The sequence below is a fragment of the Aethina tumida genome, chromosome 4, assembly GCF_024364675.1.
Source record: "Aethina tumida isolate Nest 87 chromosome 4, icAetTumi1.1, whole genome shotgun sequence".
Taxonomy (NCBI): Eukaryota; Metazoa; Arthropoda; class Insecta; order Coleoptera; family Nitidulidae; genus Aethina; species Aethina tumida.
In genome coordinates this window covers 5,191,629-5,218,096 of record NC_065438.1, presented here as the reverse complement: position 1 = coordinate 5,218,096, position 26,468 = coordinate 5,191,629, and the positions used below count along the sequence as shown (strand labels likewise).

The 26,468-nt window shown below is 28.8% G+C and overlaps 5 protein-coding genes and 1 long non-coding RNA gene across 23 annotated transcripts; all 6 read left to right on the top strand.

The window, feature by feature from the left end:
* The first annotated feature begins 283 nt into the window (after positions 1 to 283).
* On the top strand, positions 284 to 6,771 carry LOC126265352 (uncharacterized). 10 transcript variants are annotated; one of them, XM_049966472.1, is made up of 2 exons: positions 284 to 334; positions 6,085 to 6,771. In XM_049966472.1, the coding sequence occupies exon 2, from the start codon at positions 6,085 to 6,087 to the stop codon at positions 6,640 to 6,642; it is 558 nt and encodes a 185-aa protein (XP_049822429.1). In that variant the 5' UTR covers positions 284 to 334; the 3' UTR covers positions 6,643 to 6,771. The 10 variants fall into 10 exon arrangements, with proteins under 10 accessions (XP_049822429.1, XP_049822428.1, XP_049822427.1 ...); XM_049966471.1 differs by lacking the exon at positions 6,085 to 6,771 and adding an exon at positions 2,699 to 3,456 and having other exon boundaries at positions 301 to 334; XM_049966470.1 differs by lacking the exon at positions 6,085 to 6,771 and adding an exon at positions 4,393 to 5,150 and having other exon boundaries at positions 307 to 334.
* LOC109603676 (uncharacterized) lies at positions 1,922 to 8,331 on the top strand. 6 transcript variants are annotated; one of them, XM_049966476.1, is made up of 2 exons: positions 1,922 to 2,087; positions 7,774 to 8,331. In XM_049966476.1, exon 2 carries the CDS (start codon positions 7,774 to 7,776, stop codon positions 8,329 to 8,331), a length of 558 nt encoding a protein of 185 aa, XP_049822433.1. In that variant the 5' UTR covers positions 1,922 to 2,087. The 6 variants fall into 6 exon arrangements, with proteins under 6 accessions (XP_049822433.1, XP_049822432.1, XP_049822434.1 ...); XM_049966475.1 differs by lacking the exon at positions 1,922 to 2,087 and adding an exon at positions 3,616 to 3,781; XM_049966477.1 differs by lacking the exon at positions 1,922 to 2,087 and adding an exon at positions 5,360 to 5,475.
* Positions 8,332 to 11,696: 3,365 nt separating this feature from the next.
* On the top strand, positions 11,697 to 26,228 carry LOC109603674 (uncharacterized). Of its 4 annotated transcripts, XM_049966460.1 has the most exons (5): positions 24,964 to 25,042; positions 25,101 to 25,377; positions 25,432 to 25,670; positions 25,719 to 25,906; positions 25,961 to 26,228. In XM_049966460.1, exons 2-5 carry the CDS (start codon positions 25,306 to 25,308, stop codon positions 26,167 to 26,169), a joined length of 708 nt encoding a protein of 235 aa, XP_049822417.1. In that variant the 5' UTR covers positions 24,964 to 25,042; positions 25,101 to 25,305; the 3' UTR covers positions 26,170 to 26,228. The 4 variants fall into 4 exon arrangements, with proteins under 4 accessions (XP_049822416.1, XP_049822415.1, XP_049822417.1 ...); XM_049966459.1 differs by lacking the exons at positions 24,964 to 25,042; positions 25,101 to 25,377 and adding an exon at positions 11,697 to 12,018; XM_049966458.1 differs by lacking the exons at positions 24,964 to 25,042; positions 25,101 to 25,377; positions 25,432 to 25,670; positions 25,719 to 25,906; positions 25,961 to 26,228 and adding exons at positions 11,716 to 12,018; positions 12,073 to 12,311; positions 12,360 to 12,547; positions 12,602 to 12,869.
* On the top strand, positions 13,099 to 14,262 carry LOC109603677 (uncharacterized). The gene is made up of 4 exons (XM_020020168.2): positions 13,099 to 13,401; positions 13,453 to 13,691; positions 13,741 to 13,928; positions 13,976 to 14,262. Exons 1-4 carry the CDS (start codon positions 13,189 to 13,191, stop codon positions 14,182 to 14,184), a joined length of 849 nt encoding a protein of 282 aa, XP_019875727.2. The 5' UTR covers positions 13,099 to 13,188; the 3' UTR covers positions 14,185 to 14,262.
* LOC109603679 (uncharacterized) lies at positions 14,025 to 15,486 on the top strand. Its single transcript, XM_020020169.2, has 5 exons — positions 14,025 to 14,158; positions 14,321 to 14,638; positions 14,692 to 14,930; positions 14,978 to 15,165; positions 15,218 to 15,486. Exons 2-5 carry the CDS (start codon positions 14,426 to 14,428, stop codon positions 15,424 to 15,426), a joined length of 849 nt encoding a protein of 282 aa, XP_019875728.2. The 5' UTR covers positions 14,025 to 14,158; positions 14,321 to 14,425; the 3' UTR covers positions 15,427 to 15,486.
* Positions 21,947 to 23,278, top strand: LOC126265356 (uncharacterized). Its single transcript, XR_007547859.1, has 2 exons — positions 21,947 to 22,097; positions 22,214 to 23,278. It is a non-coding gene; the product is annotated as an uncharacterized LOC126265356 (long non-coding RNA).
* Positions 26,229 to 26,468: the final 240 nt, after the last annotated feature.

Genomic DNA, 26,468 nt, shown 5'->3' with positions numbered 1-26,468 from the left:
ATATGGTAACAAACAAACAAAATTATTTTGTTTCGAAGCAGGACAGTACATGAAAATTTGATTCCAGTTTCGTCTAGTGTACTATTACACTATTACATATATCCGTTTATAAATCACGAATTTTACTACCAAACCATCCCAATCCGATTGTAAGCACAATGTAATCGTGCCCCGTAACTTAAACCTTTACTATGTATTAATTGTTTAATATATTTCTCGTCCACCGTGTAAGCCATTCATAAAATCCACCTGAATGATCCGGACACGGTTGTAAAGAATCCAATGTAACGGCAATATACGTCAGGACGACCCACTATTTTTTTAACGGATAAAGGTATAAACAAAATTAAATTTGGTAAACCACTCGGCGGGACGTCGGACTTAGGCAGCGCATGCCACTATTGTATAAACAATTTATGACAAATTTGATTTTATATGGACGCACTAAAACGGATTTTGGCGTCTTGGTGCGACCACGTAACATATAAAATAACTTAATATCATATTAGCCAACTATTTAACTGTATTTTCATGCTGTCATGGTTAATAAAAACGTTTTTTATTCAGATTGAATCTGTTAGTATAAATCAAGTGGTTTCATTTGGTTATTTTGCATTTCGTTCCAGTACCCATACGTTCAGGGGTACCCCCAACAACAAACGACATAACCCAATTAACTATTTATCTATGCATTCATATAACTCATGTTTATAAACATTGCTTTAAGAATTTGGGAAATAGAGGTGCATAATTACTGAAGTAGGTAGATTAAAATATCTAAATATTAATATTGAGTATTTAATCGATGCATTAATTGATAAGAGTGCCAATGCTTATTACACAATTGTCGAGTTTGTATTCAGATTAAATATACAAGATATTTTAATACGGAAATAACAACAATGCTTTTAAAAACGTAAGTTTTTACTTTGTACTATTGCAATTTTATAACGCCACAACTGTCATAAAAATCACTGTCATCGATTGCTCAAATTGTATTACAGATGGGCTCCAACATGATGGATCTTGTATCAACAAATAAATACACAACAGGGTTAAATTTTGGCAACCACACTAATTTAACACCAGTTTCCAAAGCTCTGATCAAAGGATGTGCCAAAGACAAGTGCTTATTTCAAACGTGTAATTGGAGATGTACCAAAGAAGCCCTGAAGGAACACCTCCTGGAAACTCACCAAAAGAACGTGTGCTTTGGAAAGAAAAATGGGTGGACCATCAATTTGGATGAAGTGTCCTGGAAGGAACCTTACATTGATGCCATCATTGTAAACTCAGATATTTTTGGTCTGACAGTTATGTTGGAGGAGGATGTGTTACGGTTCAATGTGGAAATGTTAAGTCAAAACTTGCACAGATATTTTTCCTTGAAAGTCACACTTTTTGGTGAGAAATGTCAGGAATACACTTGTTACTGTTTTAAGAACAAAAGTGATGAATCGAATATTGATCTCAAGCTTGATTATGACTTGGTAAATACGTTTTGTGCAGACAACTGTTTAAAATATGACGTTACCATATTTGAAGACAATTTATGTTTATAGAAGTAAATTATTTAAAGGTAATCTCATTAAATTTGCCAACTTGTTTTACCAGACAGTATTACGAAAATATTTATTTATAATTATTCCTTAGTTTTATGCTTGTAATAAATCATTTTTACTAATTTACAAAATATTAATTTAATGTATTTATAATTAAATTTATATGTGTAAAAAATAATCTAATAAATTAATTTATGCAAGTTTTTGTGTATTTCTTCAAGCTTCATAATCAACCATTGTGTAAACAATTTATAAAAAATTTGTTTATATGTAAATGTGAAACTTAAAATCATTTTAGTCAACTATTACTGTATTTTCATGTTATCATTCATAATAACAACCTTTGTTTATTCAGATAAGTCTGTTGGTATAAATTAAGTAGTTTCATTTGCTGGTTTTACATTTCGTTCCAATATCAGTACGTTCAGGGGTTCCCCTAACAACAAACGACATAACCCAATTAATTACTTATTATCTAAGCATCCATATTACTCAAGGAATTTCTAGTTTGTGAAAATAAAACAGGTAGTTTATAAACATTGTTTTAAAAATTTTGGAAATCGAGGTGCATAATTAATAAAGTAGGTAAATTAAAATCTATATGACATAAATTATATTTATTTAGATAAGAATGTATATGTTAAGTAATATTGTGAGTACTATATTTGTATTTAATAGGAATAAACTACACAATAATGTATTTAATTCTAATCTAACACTTCAGAAAAAACTTTTCAACAATAATCATATTTGTAAAAATCCTATAACAGAGATAAGTAGAAGATAATAGTACAAATAAGTACAAATAGCATTGAAATAAAACAGTAAATAATATAACAAAGACATGTGAATACCAAGTATTTTCAAAAGTGAGTTATTTTTTTTTTAAATACCTGCTTATTTAAGTATCTTAATATTGAGTATTTAATCGGTGCATTAATTGATAAGAGTGCCAATGCTTATTACACTTACAATTAGTCGAGTTTGTATTCAGATTAAATATACTAGATATTTTTAATACGGAAATAACAACAATACTTTTAAAAACGTAAGTTTTTACTTTGTACTATGGCAATTTTATAATGCCACAACTGTCATACAAATCACTGTCATCAATTGCTCAAATTGTATTACAGATGGGCTCCAACATGATGGATCTTGTATCAACAAATAAATACACAACAGGGTTAAATTTTGGCAACCACACTAATTTAACACCAGTTTCCAAAGCTCTGATCAAAGGATGTGCCAAAGACAAGTGCTTATTTCAAACGTGTAATTGGAGATGTACCAAAGAAGCCCTGAAGGAACACCTCCTGGAAACTCACCAAAAGAACGTGTGCTTTGGAAAGAAAAATGGGTGGACCATCAATTTGGATGAAGTGTCCTGGAAGGAACCTTACATTGATGCCATCATTGTAAACTCAGATATTTTTGGTCTGACAGTTATGTTGGAGGAGGATGTGTTACGGTTCAATGTGGAAATGTTAAGTCAAAACTTGCACAGATATTTTTCCTTGAAAGTCACACTTTTTGGTGAGAAATGTCAGGAATACACTTGTTACTGTTTTAAGAACAAAAGTGATGAATCGAATATTGATCTCAAGCTTGATTATGACTTGGTAAATACGTTTTGTGCAGACAACTGTTTAAAATATGACGTTACCATATTTGAAGACAATTTATGTTTATAGAAGTAAATTATTTAAAGGTAATCTCATTAAATTTGCCAACTTGTTTTACCAGACAGTATTACGAAAATATTTATTTATAATTATTCCTTAGTTTTATGCTTGTAATAAATCATTTTTACTAATTTACAAAATATTAATTTAATGTATTTATAATTAAATTTATATGTGTAAAAAATAATCTAATAAATTAATTTATGCAAGTTTTTGTGTATTTCTTCAAGCTTCATAATCAACCATTGTGTAAACAATTTATAAAAAATTTGTTTATATGTAAATGTGAAACTTAAAATCATTTTAGTCAACTATTACTGTATTTTCATGTTATCATTCATAATAACAACCTTTGTTTATTCAGATAAGTCTGTTGGTATAAATTAAGTAGTTTCATTTGCTGGTTTTACATTTCGTTCCAATATCAGTACGTTCAGGGGTTCCCCTAACAACAAACGACATAACCCAATTAATTACTTATTATCTAAGCATCCATATTACTCAAGGAATTTCTAGTTTGTGAAAATAAAACAGGTAGTTTATAAACATTGTTTTAAAAATTTTGGAAATCGAGGTGCATAATTAATAAAGTAGGTAAATTAAAATCTATATGACATAAATTATATTTATTTAGATAAGAATGTATATGTTAAGTAATATTGTGAGTACTATATTTGTATTTAATAGGAATAAACTACACAATAATGTATTTAATTCTAATCTAACACTTCAGAAAAAACTTTTCAACAATAATCATATTTGTAAAAATCCTATAACAGAGATAAGTAGAAGATAATAGTACAAATAAGTACAAATAGCATTGAAATAAAACAGTAAATAATATAACAAAGACATGTGAATACCAAGTATTTTCAAAAGTGAGTTATTTTTTTTTTAAATACCTGCTTATTTAAGTATCTTAATATTGAGTATTTAATCGGTGCATTAATTGATAAGAGTGCCAATGCTTATTACACTTACAATTAGTCGAGTTTGTATTCAGATTAAATATACTAGATATTTTTAATACGGAAATAACAACAATACTTTTAAAAACGTAAGTTTTTACTTTGTACTATGGCAATTTTATAATGCCACAACTGTCATACAAATCACTGTCATCAATTGCTCAAATTGTATTACAGATGGGCTCCAACATGATGGATCTTGTATCAACAAATAAATACACAACAGGGTTAAATTTTGGCAACCACACTAATTTAACACCAGTTTCCAAAGCTCTGATCAAAGGATGTGCCAAAGACAAGTGCTTATTTCAAACGTGTAATTGGAGATGTACCAAAGAAGCCCTGAAGGAACACCTCCTGGAAAGCCACCAAAAGAACGTGTGCTTTGGAAAGAAAAACGGGTGGACCATCAATTTGGATGAAGTGTCCTGGAAGGAACCTTACATTGATGCCATCATTGTAAACTCAGATATTTTTGGTCTGACAGTTATGTTGGAGGAGGATGTGTTACGGTTCAATGTGGAAATGTTAAGTCAAAACTTGCACAGATATTTTTCCTTGAAAGTCACACTTTTTGGTGAGAAATGTCAGGAATACACTTGTTACTGTTTTAAGAACAAAAGTGATGAATCGAATATTGATCTCAAGCTTGATTATGACTTGGTAAATACGTTTTGTGCAGACAACTGTTTAAAATATGACGTTACCATATTTGAAGACAATTTATGTTTATAGAAGTAAATTATTTAAAGGTAATCTCATTAAATTTGCCAACTTGTTTTACCAGACAGTATTACGAAAATATTTATTTATAATTATTCCTTAGTTTTATGCTTGTAATAAATCATTTTTACTAATTTACAAAATATTAATTTAATGTATTTATAATTAAATTTATATGTGTAAAAAATAATCTAATAAATTAATTTATGCAAGTTTTTGTGTATTTCTTCAAGCTTCATAATCAACCATTGTGTAAACAATTTATAAAAAATTTGTTTATATGTAAATGTGAAACTTAAAATCATTTTAGTCAACTATTACTGTATTTTCATGTTATCATTCATAATAACAACCTTTGTTTATTCAGATAAGTCTGTTGGTATAAATTAAGTAGTTTCATTTGCTGGTTTTACATTTCGTTCCAATATCAGTACGTTCAGGGGTTCCCCTAACAACAAACGACATAACCCAATTAATTACTTATTATCTAAGCATCCATATTACTCAAGGAATTTCTAGTTTGTGAAAATAAAACAGGTAGTTTATAAACATTGTTTTAAAAATTTTGGAAATCGAGGTGCATAATTAATAAAGTAGGTAAATTAAAATCTATATGACATAAATTATATTTATTTAGATAAGAATGTATATGTTAAGTAATATTGTGAGTACTATATTTGTATTTAATAGGAATAAACTACACAATAATGTATTTAATTCTAATCTAACACTTCAGAAAAAACTTTTCAACAATAATCATATTTATAAAAATCCTATAACAGAGATAAGTAGAAGATAATAGTACAAATAAGTACAAATAGCATTGACATAAAACAGTAAATAATATAACAAAGACATGTGAATACCAAGTATTTTCAAAAGTGAGTTATTTTTTTTAAATACCTGCTTATTTAAGTATCTTAATATTGAGTATTTAATCGGTGCATTAATTGATAAGAGTGCCAATGCTTATTACACTTACAATTAGTCGAGTTTGTATTCAGATTAAATATACTAGATATTTTTAATACGGAAATAACAACAATACTTTTAAAAACGTAAGTTTTTGCTTTGTACTATGGCAATTTTATAATGCCACAACTGTCATACAAATCACTGTCATCAATTGCTCAAATTGTATTACAGATGGGCTCCAACATGATGGATCTTGTATCAACAAATAAATACACAACAGGGTTAAATTTTGGCAACCACACTAATTTAACACCAGTTTCCAAAGCTCTGATCAAAGGATGTGCCAAAGACAAGTGCTTATTTCAAACGTGTAATTGGAGATGTACCAAAGCAGCCCTGAAGGAACACCTCCTGGAAAGCCACCAAAAGAACGTGTGCTTTGGAAAGAGAAACGGGTGGACCATCAATTTGGATGAAGTGTCCTGGAAGGAACCTTACATTGATGCCATCATTGTCGACTCAGATATTTTTGGTCTGACAGTTATGTTGGAGGAGGATGTGTTACGGTTCAATGTGGTAATGTTAAGTCAAAACTTGCACAGATATTTTTCTTTGAAAGTCACACTTTTTGGTGAGAAATGTCAGGAATATACTTGTTACTGTTTTAAGAACAAAAGTGATGAATCGAATATTGATCTTAAGCTTGATTATGACTTGGTAAATACGTTTTGTGCAGACAACTGTTTAAAATATGACGTTACCATATTTGGAAACAATTTATGTTTATAGGAGTAATTTATTTAAAGGTAATCTCATTAAATTTGCCAACTCGTTTTATCAGACAGTATTACGTAAATATTTATTTATAATTATTTTTTAGTTTTATGCTTGTAATAAATCATTTTTACTAATTTAGAACATATTAATTTAATGTATTTATAATTAAATTATATGTGTAAAAAATATTTTAATAAATTAATTTATGTAATTTTTTGTGTATTTCTTCAAGCTTCATAATCAACCATTGTGGAAACAATTTATAAAAAAATTGTTTATATGTATACGTGAAACTTAAAATCATATTAGTCAACTATTAACTGTATTTTCATGTTATCATTCATAATAACAACCTTTGTTTATTCAGATAAGTCTGTTGGTATAAATTAAGTAGTTTCAATTGCTGATTTTGCATTTCGTTCCAATATCAGTACGTTCAGGGGTTCCCCTAACAACAAACGACATTACCCAATTACTTAATTATTATCTAAGCATCCATATTACTCAAGGAATTTCTAGTTTGTGAAAATAAAACAGGTAGTTTATAAACATTGTTTTAAAAATTTTGGAAATCGAGGTGCATAATTACTAAAGTAGGTAAATTAAAATATATATGACATAAATTATACTTATTTAGATAATAATGTATTTGTTAATTAATATTGTGAGTACTATATTTGTATTTAATATGAATAAACTAAACAACTATGTGTGAAATTCTAATCTAACACTTAAAAAAAACTATTTAACAATAATCATATTTGTAAAAATCCTATAACAGAGATAAGTAGAAGATAATAGTACAACAAGTACAAATAGCATTGACATAAAACAGTAAATAATATAACAAAGACATGTAATTACTGTGTTTTCAAAAGTGAGTTATTTTTTTAAAAATACCTGTTTATTTAAGTATATTAATATTGAGTATTTAATCGGTGCATTAATTGATAAGAGTGCCAATGCTTATTACACTTACAATTAGTCGAGTTTGTATTCAGATTAAATTTACTAGATATTTTTAATACGGAAATAACAACAATACTTTTAAAAACGTAAGTTTTTACTTTGTACTATTGCAATTTTATAACGCCACAACTGTCATAGAAATCACTGTCATCAATTGCTCAAATTCTATTACAGATGGGCTCCAACATGGTGGATCTTGTATCAACAAATAAATACACAACAGGGTTAAATTTTGGCAACCACACTAATTTAACACCAGTTTCCAAAGCTCTAATCAAAGGACGTGGCAAAGACAAGTGCTTATTTCAAACATGTAACTGGACACGTACCAAAGAAGCCCTGAAGGAACACCTCCTGGAAAGCCACCAAGAGAACGTGTGCTTTGGAAAGAAAAATGGGTGGACCATCAATTTGGATGAAGTGTCCTGGAAGGAACCTTACATTGATGCCATCATTGTCAACTCAGATATTTTTGGTCTGACAGTTATGTTGGAGGAGGATGTGTTACGGTTCAATGTGGAAATGTTAAGCCAAAACTTGCACAAATATTTTTCCTTGAAAGTCACACTTTTTGGTGAGAAATGTCAGGAATACACTTGTTACTGTTTTAAGAACAAAAGTGATGAATCGAATATTGATCTCAAGCTTGATTATGATATGGTAAATACGTTTTGTGCAGACAACTGTTTAAAATATGACGTTACCATATTTGGAAACAATTTATGTTTGTAGAAGTAAATTATTTAAAGGTAATCTCATTAAATTTGCCAACTCGTTTTACCAGGCTGTATTAAGTAGCTTGTAATAAATTATTTTTTTAACATAACAATTTAATCTATTTGTAATTAAGATTATATATGTATAAAAATAATCTAATAAACTAATTTATGTATTTTTTTAGTATATTTTTTTAAGCTATTTTTTGATCAATAAATCAAAACCATTTGTGTTGATCTGTGGCATTTTAATAGTCAGTAACCAATTTGAGAGTTTAATTAATGTTGTAGGATCGATGGGCGGGACGGGGCCTGATTGACTTAGGACAAATAATTCCTTCTCCGTTAATTTTACCTGCCCCACCATATATCCTTGTCATATTAATTAGTTAAACTGTTTAACGTAACTAATGGACATATGAACGTTTGCGCTTTCTTTTCATTTAATTCCTTTAAATTTAAACAAATCAGTTCTAATTTTAGTACAAACAAGTGTTGGACACGGTCGTGATTGATGAGAGTGGGCCGTATTGATGCTTCGGGAATAACAAAAATTAAATAACTATTCAAATTTCACGGCGATAAAAAGTTAAGTTATAAGGTATAGTGTTCCATAATGAATAAGAAATTAACAATTATACGTAATTTATTTTACCCCCTGACATCTAATGAATAATTAATTACGGAACATAAATAAACGGTTTTAATATGGGACCATGCCCCAGGCCATGATATTCCCGTTTAGAATCCATTATCGCCCACACATATTTTAATAGACGAGAAATGTTATGACATTTTGCATTGTTCCCTAAAACCAATTAACTCGATGGAAAATTTAAAAATCGCACCGAGTGTTTTGTGTAAATAAATGTAAGTCATGAGATTACTTTAATTGTTAATATTTACGAACAAGATAAGATTATTTATTGATATAATTATAAGATTGCTTATTGTGATAATAGTATTGTTATTTAAGTAATTGAAAATTAAAAATAAGCCTTTTTGGATACAATAAAACAATTAATTTGATAAAACTTAATTAGTTTTAAATTAACATTCACAGTGTGTATTTATTACACCCAAAAAAATATATAAATATATTTATTATATTTTCTAAGACAGTGTATAAAAAAGTAAAAAAAAAAACACAAAATATCACATATAAACTATTACATATTTCTTCTAATTAAACAATCTTTTGTACCAGTAAATCTATACAAAATTTAATAATAATTATTGAAACTAGCTGTTAGTTTGTTTTAAAATTATTTATTGCACACATAAAAAATCAAATATAAGTTTCTGACACAAATACATGTTAACAAAAATAAAAAATATATAGTTATTAATAAAAATTATATCAAAAAGTAAAAAACGCTAAATACATAATTATTAATGTTAATAATTTTATTTTTTTAAACATTAAAAATACGAAATGATCTATATTAATTAATTAACAAATAAAATTAATATTGCACAATTTCATGCCTACCTACAACTATAAATTTTGATTGTTTATCAATATTTATAAAATTTAACTAAGGGTTTAACTTTGTACTTTTAAAATCTCACATCTAACAACACTAATTTTTGGCAAAATAAGTTCTTGCTCACGGCCCAAACAAAAATGTTGATTATCCAATCCAATATCTTTTTGAACTTCTTCATTTGACACCCTCAACTTATACAAGTATTGGTTAGATTTTTTAGTGTCGTCCATAATTTTCAACATGTGACGAATTGTATTGTTTTGTATGACAATGGTAAATTTAAATACATTCCCTGAATATAAAATGTACTGTGCGTCCATATTTTCTAAAAATATTAAAAATATTAATTAATTAATTATTAATACGTATTAATATGGAGGTACTTACATGTTCGGTGGTAGAAAGAATTTTGACAACGTAGGATATTTCCCTTATCCATTTATATTTAAATAATTTGTTTGCATTTAGTAAGGAAGTGGAAATATTTGTTTTTAGGAATTTAATTAAATATTTTGACAATTCCTGGCTCATTACTTGATAACTATTTTGTGAATATTATGTGTATTATGAAGTTAATTATACCATTTATTTGTTTAAATATATAATAAAAAGCAAACAAAAACATGTTTGTCATTTCACGTAAACACAATTTCGCATTAATCACCCCCCAAAACAGTTATTACCGGTCGGAAAAAAATTGGAAGCCGTACAAGTTAATTTTGGTAGCAAGTGATGGAACATGAAACTCGGCGACAGGTAATCGTTTAATTTCTGATCGGCGCTGCAAAAACCGTACGGTATGAAAAACAATGAGATTTTCGACACCGAAGTGCTTATTAAATTGTCCCAAATGATTATTGCTAAATTACCCGAAATGCCCCCAAATTGGCCTATTTTCGTAATTGCAAAGCCAATATTCATTATACCTTTCCTACAACTATTATTATGTTATTACCGGAAATTGTTCTTGGTAACCTTTTGGAGGTTCTCGCGGACAAAAGCAACTGGACCACAGAAGCGATTTTTTCGGACGGCTACTTATTTTTAATAAGTGGTGCAGTTAACAAAACTTTAAATATAGCCTCAAAGCGAAAAAGAGAAGAAAATATATAAGTATATAAATAATTTTCAGTAACATAATGCAGTGGTGCCTGAAAAAATGGCACAAAACTTAAAATCAAATATATATCTGATTAGTTGGCCAAAGAAATACCACATTCAAATGTGGTACGTTTTGTCCATGTATTTAAGAATATTCTTAATTGTTAGAATTTATTCTTGGTGAGATCTGTATTATTTTATTAAACAAATTCACTTCCAGTGAGAAGAAAGAAGCATTGATTTCCAGAGAAGAGGAAAATAATTAACATAAACAACAAGGTCTAAATATTGCTGATGTGGTTAAAAGCTTATGCTGCTTTCGAAAAATGGATTACAAATCTTATTAAAAAATATCAACAACTGAAAATACAATAAGAAAATGTCCTATCAAAAAACAACTCCTTTTATTGACAGACAAATTGGAAAAATCAGTAAACGACATCCTTTCTTACCCTCTGGGTAAATAAAAAAGGAATCAATTGTGGGTCATACAATATCAGTGTGTCTAGTATGTATTTCAGTGAAGAAACCATTGGCACCACTGTAGATTTGAAGAATATATATTTGTTGTCTTTTAAATCCATTGAAGACTACTTTAAATTTTTAGATATACTTAATGAATAAATACACAACGTTCATTTATTTGGGTTTTTAACTTAATACAGCCTGGATTATACATAAAGAGACAAATCAGCAAATATTGAATCATAAAAAAGAAAGACCATAACGTCTAGTAACACAACAATACCTGTGTTAAATAACAGACGTAATTAAAGGTGTCCATTGTCGTCACATCTTAAACTAAGTAAATTTCCAAATGTTTCTTTATTTCACAAATTGTCTTTTGTGTTCAGTACTACACGAATAACTTATTGTAATAAACGTTCAAGAATACAGGTGAAATGTCTGACAAAAGTGAGATTTTGGTTGTAATACCAGATGAAGATCTACCAGAATTGGCAAGAATGTATAAAGATTGTGATGAAGCTCCGTACGTTTATACCACGATCCTGACAGGAATTCACTGGAAAAAGCTGGGAAAGCCAACGTACACGTTTACTTCTCCTAATAATTGCTGGAGGGAAGATGGAACTGTTTTTATATTTATAGAGGTAGAATATAATAAATAATACACTTCATTTATTGTAATAAAATTAATTTTGTAGTTCAACTTAATTGATTTACATATTTATACTTTAAGTAACAACTATGATAATATTTATAAAGGCCTCAAAAGTACCAACAGAATTAAAAGTGGTACCAAAATTAATTTCTATTCAATACACAACTCTATTGCACCCACTGTAAGGAAATTTATTAAAGAAACAAATAAAACAGTACTGTCAGATGTAACTTGTAGTACCTATGTCTTGTCTATAGACAAAGCCTTAAAGTTGGACACAAGGTAGACTTAATCAAAAAGTTAGCTATAAATCACCAGTTTTTTTTTCAGTTGCCCACCAGAAACGTACGTTGACAGACTGAAAGTTGATAACACGTCTCAAATAAACGATACTTGGCCCTTTAATTACCCAAACTCCGACAGGTATGTCCTGGAAACAATTCAAAACAACGATTGCTTTGGTTTATATCTGAAGGAATCTGGTGAATTGGTTGCTTGGGCTCTGACCCACCACATGGGTATTTATACTACTTAAAAATTTTTAAAATTCATATTAAATTTACCTTTATCAGGCATTCTGGGTCTTCTTTACACCGAAGAAAACCATAGGAAAAAGGGGTATGGCTCAATCGTCACCAAGTTTTTAAGCAAAGAGATGGCAGGAAATGGAGTGAGACCCATTGGAAATGTGGTTGTGGGAAATAGAGCCTCCGAGATCATGTTTGAAAGGATGGGCTTTAAAAATATTGGGACTTGTGATTACATTAAAGTAATATTTTAAATCCTTGCACACATATTTAATTGTTTATTGATTAATGAATAAATGACTCACATATTTAACGGTTGTATTTTAAATTACCAAGTAATTACAGTGAACTGTAGAAATATCTAAATTGTTATTTCCATCTCCATCTTAGGTATAAATAAATTTAAGTGAGTATTTACTTAATTAATTGTGCCCAGTAACCCAGTATTTCATATCTTTTACTACTCTGTGTACATTGCAATTAAGACTAGATAACTGAACTCGTTTATTTAACTGTATCTGTTTATTACATTCAATCCCAAGGCAAAACATATCAGTATCTCGTGTAACTAACCTCAAAACAAATCATGCTGTAATATTAGTTTATTTATTATATTCTTGTTGTGTGTTAAAATGACTCACGATGGTGACATTTTGGTTGACATACCGAGTGAAGATTGGCCAGAGTTAGCAGTACTGTACGAGAAACATCAGGAAGAAGCACCGTACGTTTACTGTGCAATTAAAACGGCAATTCGTTGGAATGAACAGGGGGTCAAAAAATTCACGTTCACTTCCCCCAACAATTGCTGGAGGGAGGATGGAACTATTTTCGTGTTCATCCAGGTAAAATCACTTCAAATTGGTACAGTGCAATAGTCAGCACAAAAATTTTAGTTTCAGTACCTTGACTTGCTAATTTATACTTTAACTGGGAGTCACGATGATATTTATGAGGGTCTCAAACGTACCAAACGAATTAAACCTGGCACCTCTGTTCAGATCTATTCTTTGCATTATTCTCTATTTCCTACAGTAAGGAATTTTGTTAAAGACTCCAAAAAAACTTTGATTTTTGACATACCAGGAACAACGTATGCCTTAACTGTAGAACAAAGTTTACATTTAGATACAAGGTTAGTGATAACATCTAATTAGGCAGATAAGATATTATATAATTTCCAGGTGTCCAACAGGCCTAATTGTTAAACGATTAAATTCCCAACACGTGAATCAAATTAACAACACTTGGCCACATAAGTATGAAAATTCTGAAGCCTACATTTCAGAAGTAATCAAACTAAATGATTGTTTCGGTTTGTTCCTGGAAGAAACCGATGAATTGGTGGCCTGGGCCTTAACTCACCACATGGGTAACATCATCAATACAAAAAAATATACATTTTAGTTTTTTCTGTAGGTATTTTAGGTATTATCCACACGGAAGAACAGCACAGGAAGAAAGGGTATGCGTCCATAATCACCAAACATTTGAGCAAGGAAATAGCAAGGCTCAACTTAAGACCAGCCGGCAATGTGATTGTGGGAAACATGCCTTCCGAGAGCATGTTTGAAAAGAACGGCTTTCAAGACGTTGGAAAATGTACTTATATAAAATTTATTTATTAATACATCTCCTGAAAAAATAATTTTGTTTTGAATTTTTTGAAAATTGGCCAAAATTTAAATACACACAAATTTAATTATTATGTATTTTATCATTGCAAATAATTATTAACATAGTAACAACATATATCTTATCTAGGTACATTAGATTTTTTAATACATGGTCTTTGTATCGTGGATTTATTTGTACAAGTGATTACGTAGATGCCACTTATAATTAATCCCAACTACCTTATTGTAAAAAATGCCTCAAAACGGTGACATCTTGGTGGTAATACCGGATGAAGACCTGCCTGAACTAGCTCAACTGTATGAGAAACATCAGGATGTAGCTGCTCAAATATATTGTGCAATTAAAACGGCCATTCGATGGAACCAACAAGGAGTAAAAAAGTTCTTATTTACTTCTCCAAATAATAGTTGGAGAGAGGATGGAACTATTTTTGTATTTGTTGAGGTAAAACCATTAATAATTTTACTAATTACTTTTAATTTAGATAATTGTTTTAGTTTTTATATAAAGATCTGATAATTTCTACCTTAACGAATAATTATGAACATATCTATGAAGCTCTAGAGAAAACCAAAATGATCAAATCTGGCACAACTCTTCAATTCTATTCGTTGGATATAAATTTTACTCCCACCATATTGGATTGGATTAAAAACACCAACAAAACTTTAATGTATAATTTATCAGGAAGAAACTATTCAATGACTGTAGAAGAAGCTTTAAAATTAGACACAAGGTAAGAAAACAAATTTTTTGGAAACATTTTATTAACAAATATTGTAGTTGCCCACCAGAAGTTCTTATTAAGAAATTAGATGTAACTCATGTTAATCAAATTAATAACATTTGGCCTCACAAATATCCAAATTCTGATAAGTACATGACTGACATGATCAAACTGAACGATTGTTACGGTGTATTTCTTAAGGAAAAAGGTGATCTTGTTGCTTGGGCCTTTACTCATCACATAGGTAAGGTAATACTATAAATATAATAAACTTAAGTATTAATTAATATTTTTAGGAATTTTGGGAATTATACATACTGAGGACAATCATAGGAAGAAGGGTCATGGATCTTTGATCACCAAGTTTTTAAGCAAGGAAATTGCCAAACTTGGATTGAAACCTATTGGTTATGTCGTTGAGGGAAATACTGCTTCTGAATCCATGTTTGAAAAGATGGGATTTAAGGATGATGGACAATACTCTTATATTAAAATTATTTGGTAATATAACAGTTGTTGATAATATCAATTTGCATTTTGGCACAATAAAATGATTTTTATTTGTGCAGTGATTTTTATTTTGGGTGGTGAAAAGGTTGGGAATTATACATATTGAAAGAAAATTAAAGAAAGGATTATGGGTCTTTGGTCACCAAGTTTTTAAGCAAAAAACTAGATAAACTTGAATTGAAACTTATTGGTTATCTCGTTGAAGGAAATACTTCTTCTGAATCCATGTTTGGAAAAATGGGATTTGAAGATGATTGTCAATACTCTTACATTAAAATTATTTGGCAATAGTAACAATTGTATGAATATCATTTGGCATTGTGGCACAATAAAATGATTATGATGGTAAAGTGAGTAAATTTTATTTTTTCAATCAATTTTGTTCTTAAATAAATAATCAAATTGAGTATTTCTAGCAACTGTTGGGTGGTGAAAAGGTTGGGAATTATACATACTGAAGAAAATTAAAGAAAGAAGGATTATGGATCTTTGGTCACCAAGTTTTTAAGCAAAAAACTAGATAAACTTGAGTTGAAACTTATTGGTTATGTCATTGAAGGAAATACTTCTTCTGAATCCATGTTTGGAAAGATGGGATTTGAAGATGATTGTCAATACTCTTACATTAAAATTATTTGGCAATAATAACAGATGTATGAATATCATTTGGCATTGTGGCACAATAAAATGATTCTGATGGTACAGTGAGTGAATTTTATTTTTTCAATCAATTTTGTTCTTAAATAATTAATCAAATTGAGAATTTCTGGCAACAGTTGGGTGGTGAAAAGGTTGGGAATTATACATACTGAAGAAAATTAAAGAAAGAAGGGTTATGGATCTATGGTCACCAAGTTTTTAAGCCAAAAACTACGTAAACTTGAGTTGCAACTTATTCTTTATATCGTTGAAGTAAATACTTCTTCTGACTCCATGTTTGGAAAGATGGGATATGAAGATGATTGTCAATACTCTCACATTAAAATTATTTGGCAATAATAACAGTTGTATGAATATCAGTTGGCATTTTGGCACAATAAAATGATTGTGAATGGATATTTCTGGCAACAGTTGGTTGGTGAGAAGGGTTGTTTCCTCATTCTAGCAGCACAATTTCAAAATTCCAATTAGCTAACCAATAAGGTAGTGTTAATCAAAAAACTAGCAATTTCATTGTGCCAGTTCGGTGCCTTGAGGCACTGCCAATACAGTAGCTGTGTTAAACTAGTCCGCGTCGTCCATTATCCGGATAATTCCGACACAAAGCATTAATCATCGGGGAAAGTTTCCGATACAATGGCCTGTAAGGACGATGCAATTTACCGGTATAAAGGAGCCAATTTATTAGTTTACATTACGGCGAAAATTACCGGTGTAAAATCTTTATTTATTTATTCCCGATAAAGCAATTTTGATCATCGGATAAAATGTAATGTTATGCTTGTCAGCCTGTCTATGGGTGATATTTTATTAATTTTTTTTTATGTAACGTCCACAAAGGATTGTGTACAGTTAATTTAAGGCGAAATAAAGACGTCGAAAATCAAACGTCAAATTTGAAACGTAAGCGGTGTTATTATTTAGATTAATTTGAAATTAAATTGTTAATGAAATTACTCCGGGTTTAATAAGACGTCAAATTGATTTTGTGGGTTTATGTCTCATTTTAATTCAACAAGAATATAAATAAATAAATTGTTCTAAGTGCACACAATGGATTTTGTTCGGTTTGCCGCTCTCCTGTGATGGAGTCAGAAAATACAATTTAGTAATTATGATTGGAAATTGTATTGTAGCTGCCGGCTTGAAACTATGACAGTGATTCTGTTATTATAACTCATTATGGCTGATTATCCATTTAAAAGTTTTACTTTCTGTTCATTTATTTTTATACCTCTTCACAATGTTATAAATAAACAACGTTTTACTTACAATCACTTGTTTTCTTGTTCTTAATTAGAGGGAATCTGTTATATTTATAAAATAGAACAAAAGATTTCATTAAAACACTTCCTACAGTCGATAAATATATTATTTTATAATAATTACTTATTTATTATAAAGTTACTTTAATTGATTCTTTAATTTTATTATGCATAATGTTAATCTCATAATTATAACAGAATAATAATATATATATTATGTAACACAAATTTTTAATAAAATATTTTTCAAAAAAAAAAAAACAATAAATTGTTAAAAAATAGTATGTGAAATAAATTAAACAAATTGTACTCTGTTGATAATTTAAATAATTGTTTTAAACTAATTTAATATAAATATGTAAATTTTTATCAGTTTTATATATTTATTGTACTCTGCTGATGATATAAATAATTGTTTTAAGTTAATTTAATAAAAATATACACATTTTTGTTAATTTTATATTTTTATTGTGTACATTTGCTAAAAATTTTCAACTTTAAATTAAATAAAATATAATATGTAACAAATAAAAATTATAATTACCATTATTAGTTATTAAAATATCGTTTAAATACCTTAATATAAATAAATATATATGTTGGACAAAAATTAAAAAAAAAAAAAACAAATATTTGTAGTAAAGAACATAAGATTTAATTTTTTTTAGAAATTATATTAAAAGATTATCAAAAAATAAGTTATTAAAAAATATAAAAAAGTTGAACTAAAATTTGATTATTTTCGATAAAAATTTGAAAAAATATTCACTATTTGTAGGAAAAAGAAATTATAAAATATTTGCTAGTATCCATAATTTTATTAATTATTAGTTTTTTTATATCTATTATTTACTTACTTTTTTTTTACTTTTCAAACTTTTTGGAATAACATTTGAAAACAAAAACAGGAAGCACTAAAATTTGATTATTTTAGACACAAATTTAAAAAAAATCCAATAATTGTAGTAGTTTATAAATTTTATAAAATATTTGTTGGTTTCAATAATTTTGTTAATTATTAGTTCTATTAACATCTGTTATTTAATTACTTTAATTTTCATATTAGTTTTGTTAAAATCAATATAATAAAAATTATAAATTTTTGTTAGTTTTTATATTTTTATTTACTGCAAATTGTCAACATAAAATTAAAAATAGCTTTAAACATTTATAATAAATAACAAATATAAAATATTTTTGTAATTACCATTATTAGTTCTTTATTAAAATGTTTTTTTAATTATTTTGATATAAAAAATTATAATTTTTGTTAATTTTAAGACTTTTTGGAATAATATTTAAAAATGAAAACTGAAAACACTAAAATTTGATTATTTTTGAGAAAAATTAAAAAAAAATCCAATATTTGTAGTTAAGACCATCAAATTTTATAAAATATTTGCTGGTTTTGAAAATTTTGTTAATTATTAGTTTTAACATTTGTCAATTAATTACTTTAATTTTAATATTAGTTTTGTTAAAATCAATATAATAAAAATTATAAATTTTTGTTAGTTTTTATTTTAATTGTCATCTTTTATTTACTGTAAATTTTCAACATAAAATTAAAAATAGCTTTAAACATTTATAATAAATAACAAAATATTTTGGTAATTACCATTTTTTGTTTTTTTATTAAAATGTTTTTAATTACTTTGATATAAAAAATTATATATTTTTGTTAACTTTTTAAAAATGAAAACTGGAAACACTAAATTTTGATTAATATAGACAAACATTTTTAAAAAATGCTATATTTGCAGTAAAGAACATACAATTTTATAAAATACTTATTGGTATCGATAATTTTGTTAATTATTAGTTTATTATTTAATTACTTTTGTTAATTTAGATATGAATGAATTCTATTTTGTTTAATATTATAAAATACTTTTGTAAATAGTTTTCTTCTATTCTTTGTATTCCTCCTTCATTTCTTAAACTACAGTTTTATTTCTTGCTTTCTCTTCCCATGTGACCTCCTTATAATTAACCTTAATCACACCTCATGACACATGCAAAAAAATACGAAATCGAATTACTCCCCAATAATAATAAACGCAATTAAAAAAGAGTAATAATAATTCTTAATTAGCGATCTCCTTAAAGTAAGCTGAATAGCTTCCATTATGGCCAGTTAATTGGTCCGTACGTATGGTATTGTTGTTCGCGCAGCTGAAAAGGCACAAGTCATACGCATCAGCACATTCGAACTAATTAACTACATATTATTAATCTAAAATAGTAAACAATCACTTCTTCAGATGATTAGGCAGGAGATTGTGATCTGGTCGTTCATGGGCAAGCAATCTTGTTATCTGCTGATTACTGCGGAGCGTGGGAGAGGAAATAATTGGGTGTATTGTTCAATCATTTAATTACTTGTGGCTGGGTTTTTGTTAATTGCGATTCGAATTTTGTAACGAACAAAGGAACAAGTACCAAGTTCAACTTAAAATTGCTAAGTAAAGTAGTACTCGCATGGAAATCTATTCAATTTGTAAATGGAATGAATTAATGTTGTGTTGGATGTGCCGCTAGTGTGTAAGAGGGCACGGCAGATCGATAGAGATAAATGGTCGTGTAATATTAATCTAAAGACTGAAAATGATCTTCTCTGTCGGTCCAACACTCGGTAGCTAATTAGATTGGTCAGTGCAGCCAACCTCAGTCGGTTGATTACAATACACTATCAACCGACCATCTCATCGCCGCGTTACATACTAAGCTAAATGGGCCTTTCAATTTACACAGGGACGGATCATATTCAAAGGTTTATTTTAATATCAAAACTTGCTTTTATATTTTTTTAATAAAATCTGGAATTCTATAGCATGTAATTTACTGAAATAATTTTAAAAGTTGTCCAAATATATATTATTATTAGAATTTTAAGTTTACGAATGAATAGCCTGAAGATTAACAAAAATATATAACTTTTTATATCAAATTAATAAAACTAATATAAGTAACTAATACTATTTTCTTATTTATTATAAATCTTCCTGTTTTAAATGAAAGCTCCTCAAATGTTCAGGATGATATTAAACTAAATATTAAACAAAAAAGAGAGAAAGAAAACTGCTTCATTTGCACCAACAAATGAGGAACGTCCAATCATATCTAAATTGAATATTAACATTGATGAATTTGACAGATTTCTCTCCTTAATTAAGTTAATTTTTAATAGTAATAATATAAGCAATTTGATCTTTTATAACATTTTATAATTTGGATAATCCTAACTTTGATTTCCTCTCAGTAAATAGGTTCTTTACTTACTTGTATTTTAGGTGGATACTTCTTGTTTTAAATGAAAACTCCTCAAATGTTCAGGATGCTTTTAAACTAAATATTAAACAAAAAAGAGAGAAAGAAAACTGCTTCATTTGCACCAACAAATGAGGAACGTCCAGTCATATCTAAATTGAATATTAACATTGATGAATTTGACAGATTTCTCTCCTTAATTAAGTTAATTTTTAATAGTAATAATATAAGCAATTTGATCTTTTATAACATTTTATAATTTGGATAATCCTAACTTTGATTTCCTCTCAGTAAATTGATTCTTTACTTACTTGTATTTTAGGTGGATACTTCTTGTTTTAAATAAAAGCTCTTCAAATATTCAGGATGTTATTAAATTAAATATTAAACAAAATAGAGAGAAGGAAAACTGTTTCATTTGCACCAATCAATGAGGAACGTTTATTCATATCTAAATAGATGATTGTAACAGATTTTCCTTCTTAATTATAATAATATGATCTTCCATAACATTTTATAATGTTGATTGTCTTCCAATAAATAACTTCTTTACTTACTTGTATTTTAGGTGGAGAACTGAGCAGCAGCTGAAAATAGACGAAAAAAGTATAATATTATAAAATAAAAGAAAGGAAAAGAATTATTTTTATTTTATTGAGACCTGATGAAAAAAATACCCTGAACGGTCCAGTTTAAAGTAAAGAAAACATTTTGATTTAGGTACAAAATGAATAATGGGAGAAAGAATACAGTGTAATTTTGTATTTCTTATCTAATAGAATTTGTTATAATTTTGTCCAGCTTTCTCAGGTAATATTAAATTTGTCAATAATAAAAGTAAAACTTACCCGAATTGTAGACGGGATACATTAAAATTCTGAGTTGAAGTCACACAAATCAGTCATACGAAAGATAAGATAAAACACCCACGCATTTACACAACAAATACAACAGAAAAATCTAAGAAACGTAGCAGAAAATCGCGGACGCGTCCCTATCCAACTCCGCTTGGCGTCATAAAATTATATAGTTCATGCGTCTTCACCAACAAAATGAAGAGCGCGTAAATTCCTGTTAAATACTCCTGCTGATCTATTTAATTTACTTATATTCCTTTTGAGGCAATTGTTCGCTGTTTGATTCATTCATTTTTCAATAAATAAAAATGTTAAACAATATTAAAATTAATATTAATCAACTATACTTATTTTAAGGTATGCAATTTGCACACATGCAAATTCTTAGAATCACACGTCTAATTTTTGACTGGACGCACGCACGCTTGCACTGGATAAATCAAAGCAATTTTACTGCATGGCATTTTTATATATTGCAAATTTCGTAGTCCAAATGAATGTACAACAAACATCTGTTTTAAAATAAATAATTTTACTGTTGGTTCTAATAACTTTGTGTGTGTGTGACAGGTGTAAAAGTATTCAGGAACCCACTTCTTCACGTATTATGTGCGGTAAGTTATAACGCTAATTAAATCCGCTTTGACAAATATCTTCCCTTAATTATAATAACATTTTATAATTATGATTACCTTCCACTAAATAACTTATTTACTTACTTGTATTTTAGGTAGAGAACTGAGTAGCAGCTGAAAAAAATAGGAAATTAATAATAAATAATATTATAAAATAAAAGAAAGAGAAAGAATTATTTTCATTTTATTGAGACCTGATGAAACAAATAAACAACAAAGTTATACCCCGAACGGTCTAGTTTAAAGTGAAACCTCATAATCGTATCGGATAACTAATGTTAAATGCCATTTTATATGCAGGAATTAAAATCGCAGTGGTTTTATGTCCTGGGAATTATTAATTATTTAATAGAATTTCTTAGCAGCCTACACGGTCGGGCCATTTGAATAATGAAGCTATTCCGAATACTAAAATAAGCAATACATAGTTACATTTAGTGTTGTCGTTGCAGATATTATTTGTGCATTCGTCGTTATTTACGACCGTTTTCAATAACGCCGCAGTATATTAGCGAAATGGTGCTTTAGCTGTGCCACTAAGGCCTTATAGCGTCCGATAAAATAGCGAACCGGATGATTATGTGGCAAAAGCATGACACATTTATGTTCATTCGCGAGACTTTTCATTTATGACTATTTATTATGGGTGTATTTTAAGGAAAGCCGTCCCGAAGTGAACGGAATTAACTGATGCTTTTAGAAGTAGTCACTATCATTTTATTAAAGGAAGCTCTAGTAGCAAAGCCACTATTTTTATTATCTAATAATTTACTATTATTTTTTAAGGGAGACCAGGAATAGGAAATAACTTGAATCCAAATTGTCTACTAATGCAGGATAATGCACAACCACATACAGACCATGTCCTCCGAAATTATCTTGCTGACGTTAGGATTAATGCTAGTGCCTGGTCAGCTCACAGTACAGACCTTAAATCAATAGAACATATCTGAGACATCATTAGGAGACGTTTAAGGGCATATAAAAGAAGATGTGGAGCGTTTTCTACACCAAATTTGAGAGAATTTGTTCAGAAATGAAGTTTGAACTCAGATTTTGAGTATGAACAGAAGATGTGAGGCTGTCATTCGTAGTAGAGGTGGAAATACCCCATATTATTATCGATAAAAACTTATTTTTAAATAAATATACAAAGAGTGGGTACGTTTATTTTTCCAGTTTTAAGAAAATAATAATAATCATTGGGTTGTAGAAACATTTTCTGAATCCTAGACCCTTCCTGGACATCCATTTTTGAATTTTGATTAAATATTGCATTTCCTTTAACAGTTCATACTTACTTCATTTGTTTTAAACATACTGTGTTAAATAACACTTCCCAATATATGACTCATTATTTATTTATAATTTTATAACGGTTTGTGTCCTTAAATAGCCTTAATGTAAGGTGCACAAAAACAGTACAGTCTAAAAAATTCAAATTTCTAACTTATCTTCAAACAAGATCAATAATATTGAAGTTAATGTACAAAAAGTAATTTTTAATCACCTTCCATTTATTATCGTGACACTGCAAAAAAAGCAAGTTTGTGTTCTGTCTCGCGAGTGTTTGTGTAGAAGTGTAAGTTATTACACCAGCATTTTATCTAATTTATTAATGTACTCACACAACGGAACGTGAACAAAGTATTAAAATCTACGGGAGCTTGTAAAATCTGCCATAAAAAACATACATGCTAGGAATAATTAAAAAGCGAATATAAATCTTAATTAAAAAATCTAATATAATTTAATTTGCTATTGTGGAGTCTTAATTAACGATACCGTATCATTATTTTATAGGAAAAAAACGCCGATGTTATTATAATATTTGCTGCGGCACGCAATTTATCAGATCTACAAAGTTTGCCGACAATGTGCAACAATTTTCTTAATTAGAGAAAAAGGATTTTATCTCGGCTATGCTGCTTTACAATCCAGAAACATGTACGTGCATTTTATATCATTATTATATTCGTAATTAAATATGCATTCGCTTATTGATTAATTTATTGGCGAAAACGACCCAGGCGATTTAATCATTGTTTCTAACGGTGGTCGGTACGTTTGTAGTGACATTACATGTTCCCCCGAAACGGGGCCCAATTTACCAGTTTGAGGTCTCTATTGGTCGTGTAATTGGCCATGAATGACACAGCAGCATCACGCTGGTTCCGTAATGTTCGGCGCAGCGCGTCCTCAACGGTGATGGGGGAGCAGAAATCCGGAGCCCACACAAAATCGAACAGGCACAACTATCAAGAGATTTATTACACACAGAAGTGTGTTAAGTAAGTATAAAAAATATATTTCAACAATATATACTTTATATTTATTTATTTATTAAATATATGTCAGTGAGAAGAAAAAAGCATTGCTCTTCACAGAAGAATAAAATAATAATTAACATGAAACATCAAGGTCTAAATATTGCAGACATCGTAAAAAACTTATAGTGCTTATGAAAAATGGTTTACAATGCTTATTAACAAATATCAAACAAGACACTCAATTGAAAATACAATAAGAAAATGTCCTAACAAAAAACAACTCTTTTATTGACAGACTATTGAAAAAATCAGTAAACGACATCCTTTCTTGCCCTCTGGGTAAATAAAAAATGAATCAATTGGGCCATACAATATCAGTGTGTCTAGTATGTATTTCAGTAAAGAAACCATTGGCACCACTGTAGATTTGAATAATATATATTTGTTGTCTTTTAAATCCATTGAAGTCTACTTTAAATTTTTAAATATACTTAATGAATAAATACACAACGTTCATTTATTTAGGTTTTTAACTTAATACAGCCTGGATTATACATAAAGAGACAAATCTGCAAATATTGAATCATAAAAAAGAAAGACCATAACGTCTAGTAACACAACAATACCTGTGTTGAATAACAGATAAAATTAAAGGTGCCCATTGTCGTCATATCTTAAACTAAGTAAATTTCCAAATTTTTCTTTATTCTAGAAATTGTCTTTTGTGTTCAGTACTACACGAATAACTTATTATAATAAACGTTCAAGAAAACAGGTGAAATGTCTGACAACAGTGAGATTTTGGTTGTAATACCTGATGAAGATCTACCAGAATTGGCAAGAATGTATAAAAATTGTGATGAAGCTCCATACGTTTACACCACGATCCTAACAGGAATTCACTGGAAAAGCTGGGAATGCCAACGTACACGTTTACTTCTCCTAATAATTGCTGGAGGGAAGATGGAACTGTTTTTATATTTATAGAGGTAGAATATAATAAATAATACACTTCATTTATTGTAATAAAATTAATATTGTAGTTCAACTTAATTGATTTACATATTTATACTTTAAGTAACAACTATGATAATATTTATAAAGGCCTCAAAAGTACCAACAGAATTAAAAGTGGTACCAAAATTAATTTCTATTCAATACACAACTCTATTGCACCCACTGTAAGGAAATTTATTAAAGAAACAAATAAAACAGTACCATCAGATGTAACTTGTAGTACCTATGTCTTGTCTATAGACAAAGCCTTAAAGTTGGACACAAGGTAGACTTAATCAAAAAGTTAGCTATAAATCACCAGTTTTTTTTTCAGTTGCCCACCAGAAACGTACGTTGACAGACTGAAAGTTGATAACACGTCTCAAATAAACGATACTTGGCCCTTTAATTACCCAAACTCCGACAGGTATGTCCTGGAAACAATTCAAAACAACGATTGCTTTGGTTTATATCTGAAGGAATCTGGTGAATTGGTTGCTTGGGCTCTGACCCACCACATGGGTATTTATACTACTTAAAAAGTTTTAAAATTCATATTAAATTTACCTTTATCAGGCATTCTGGGTCTTCTTTACACCGAAGAAAACCATAGGAAAAAGGGGTATGGCTCAATCATCACCAAGTTTTTAAGCAAAGAGATGGCAGGAAATGGAGTGAGACCCATTGGAAATGTGGTTGTGGGAAATAGAGCCTCCGAGATCATGTTTGAAAGGATGGGCTTTAAAAATATTGGGACTTGTGATTACATTAAAGTAATATTTTAAATCCTTGCACACATATTTAATTGTTTATTGATTAATGAATAAATGACTCACATATTTAACGGCTGTATTTTGAATTACCAAGTAATTACAGTGAACTGTAGAAATATCTAAATTGTTATTTCCATCTCCATCTTAGGTATAAATAAATTTAAGTGAGTATTTACTTAATTAATTGTGCCCAATATTTCGTATCTATTACTACTATGTGTACATTGCAATTAAGACTAGTTGGGATCCCAGATACACTACAAAAACTTTGAAACACGGTGGAGGAAAAGTTTTGGTTTGGGGTTCCTTTT

Excerpts from the sequence above, each read along its gene's own strand:
- LOC126265352 (XM_049966472.1), top strand. The coding sequence starts at position 6,085 with ATGGGCTCCAACATGATGGATCTTGTATCAACAAATAAATACACAACA.
- LOC109603676 (XM_049966476.1), top strand. The coding sequence starts at position 7,774 with ATGGGCTCCAACATGGTGGATCTTGTATCAACAAATAAATACACAACA.
- LOC109603674 (XM_049966459.1), top strand. The coding sequence starts at position 11,809 with ATGTCTGACAAAAGTGAGATTTTGGTTGTAATACCAGATGAAGATCTA. Across the intron at positions 12,019-25,431 it reads CTGTTTTTATATTTATAGAG|TTCAACTTAATTGATTTACA; the intron begins GTAGAATATAAT and ends TTAATATTGTAG. Across the intron at positions 25,671-25,718 it reads GCCTTAAAGTTGGACACAAG|TTGCCCACCAGAAACGTACG; the intron begins GTAGACTTAATC and ends TTTTTTTTTCAG.
- LOC109603677 (XM_020020168.2), top strand. The coding sequence starts at position 13,189 with ATGACTCACGATGGTGACATTTTGGTTGACATACCGAGTGAAGATTGG. Across the intron at positions 13,402-13,452 it reads CTATTTTCGTGTTCATCCAG|TTTCAGTACCTTGACTTGCT; the intron begins GTAAAATCACTT and ends CAAAAATTTTAG. Across the intron at positions 13,929-13,975 it reads GGCCTTAACTCACCACATGG|GTATTTTAGGTATTATCCAC; the intron begins GTAACATCATCA and ends TTTTTTCTGTAG.
- LOC109603679 (XM_020020169.2), top strand. The coding sequence starts at position 14,426 with ATGCCTCAAAACGGTGACATCTTGGTGGTAATACCGGATGAAGACCTG. Across the intron at positions 14,639-14,691 it reads CTATTTTTGTATTTGTTGAG|TTTTTATATAAAGATCTGAT; the intron begins GTAAAACCATTA and ends TAATTGTTTTAG. Across the intron at positions 14,931-14,977 it reads GCTTTAAAATTAGACACAAG|TTGCCCACCAGAAGTTCTTA; the intron begins GTAAGAAAACAA and ends CAAATATTGTAG.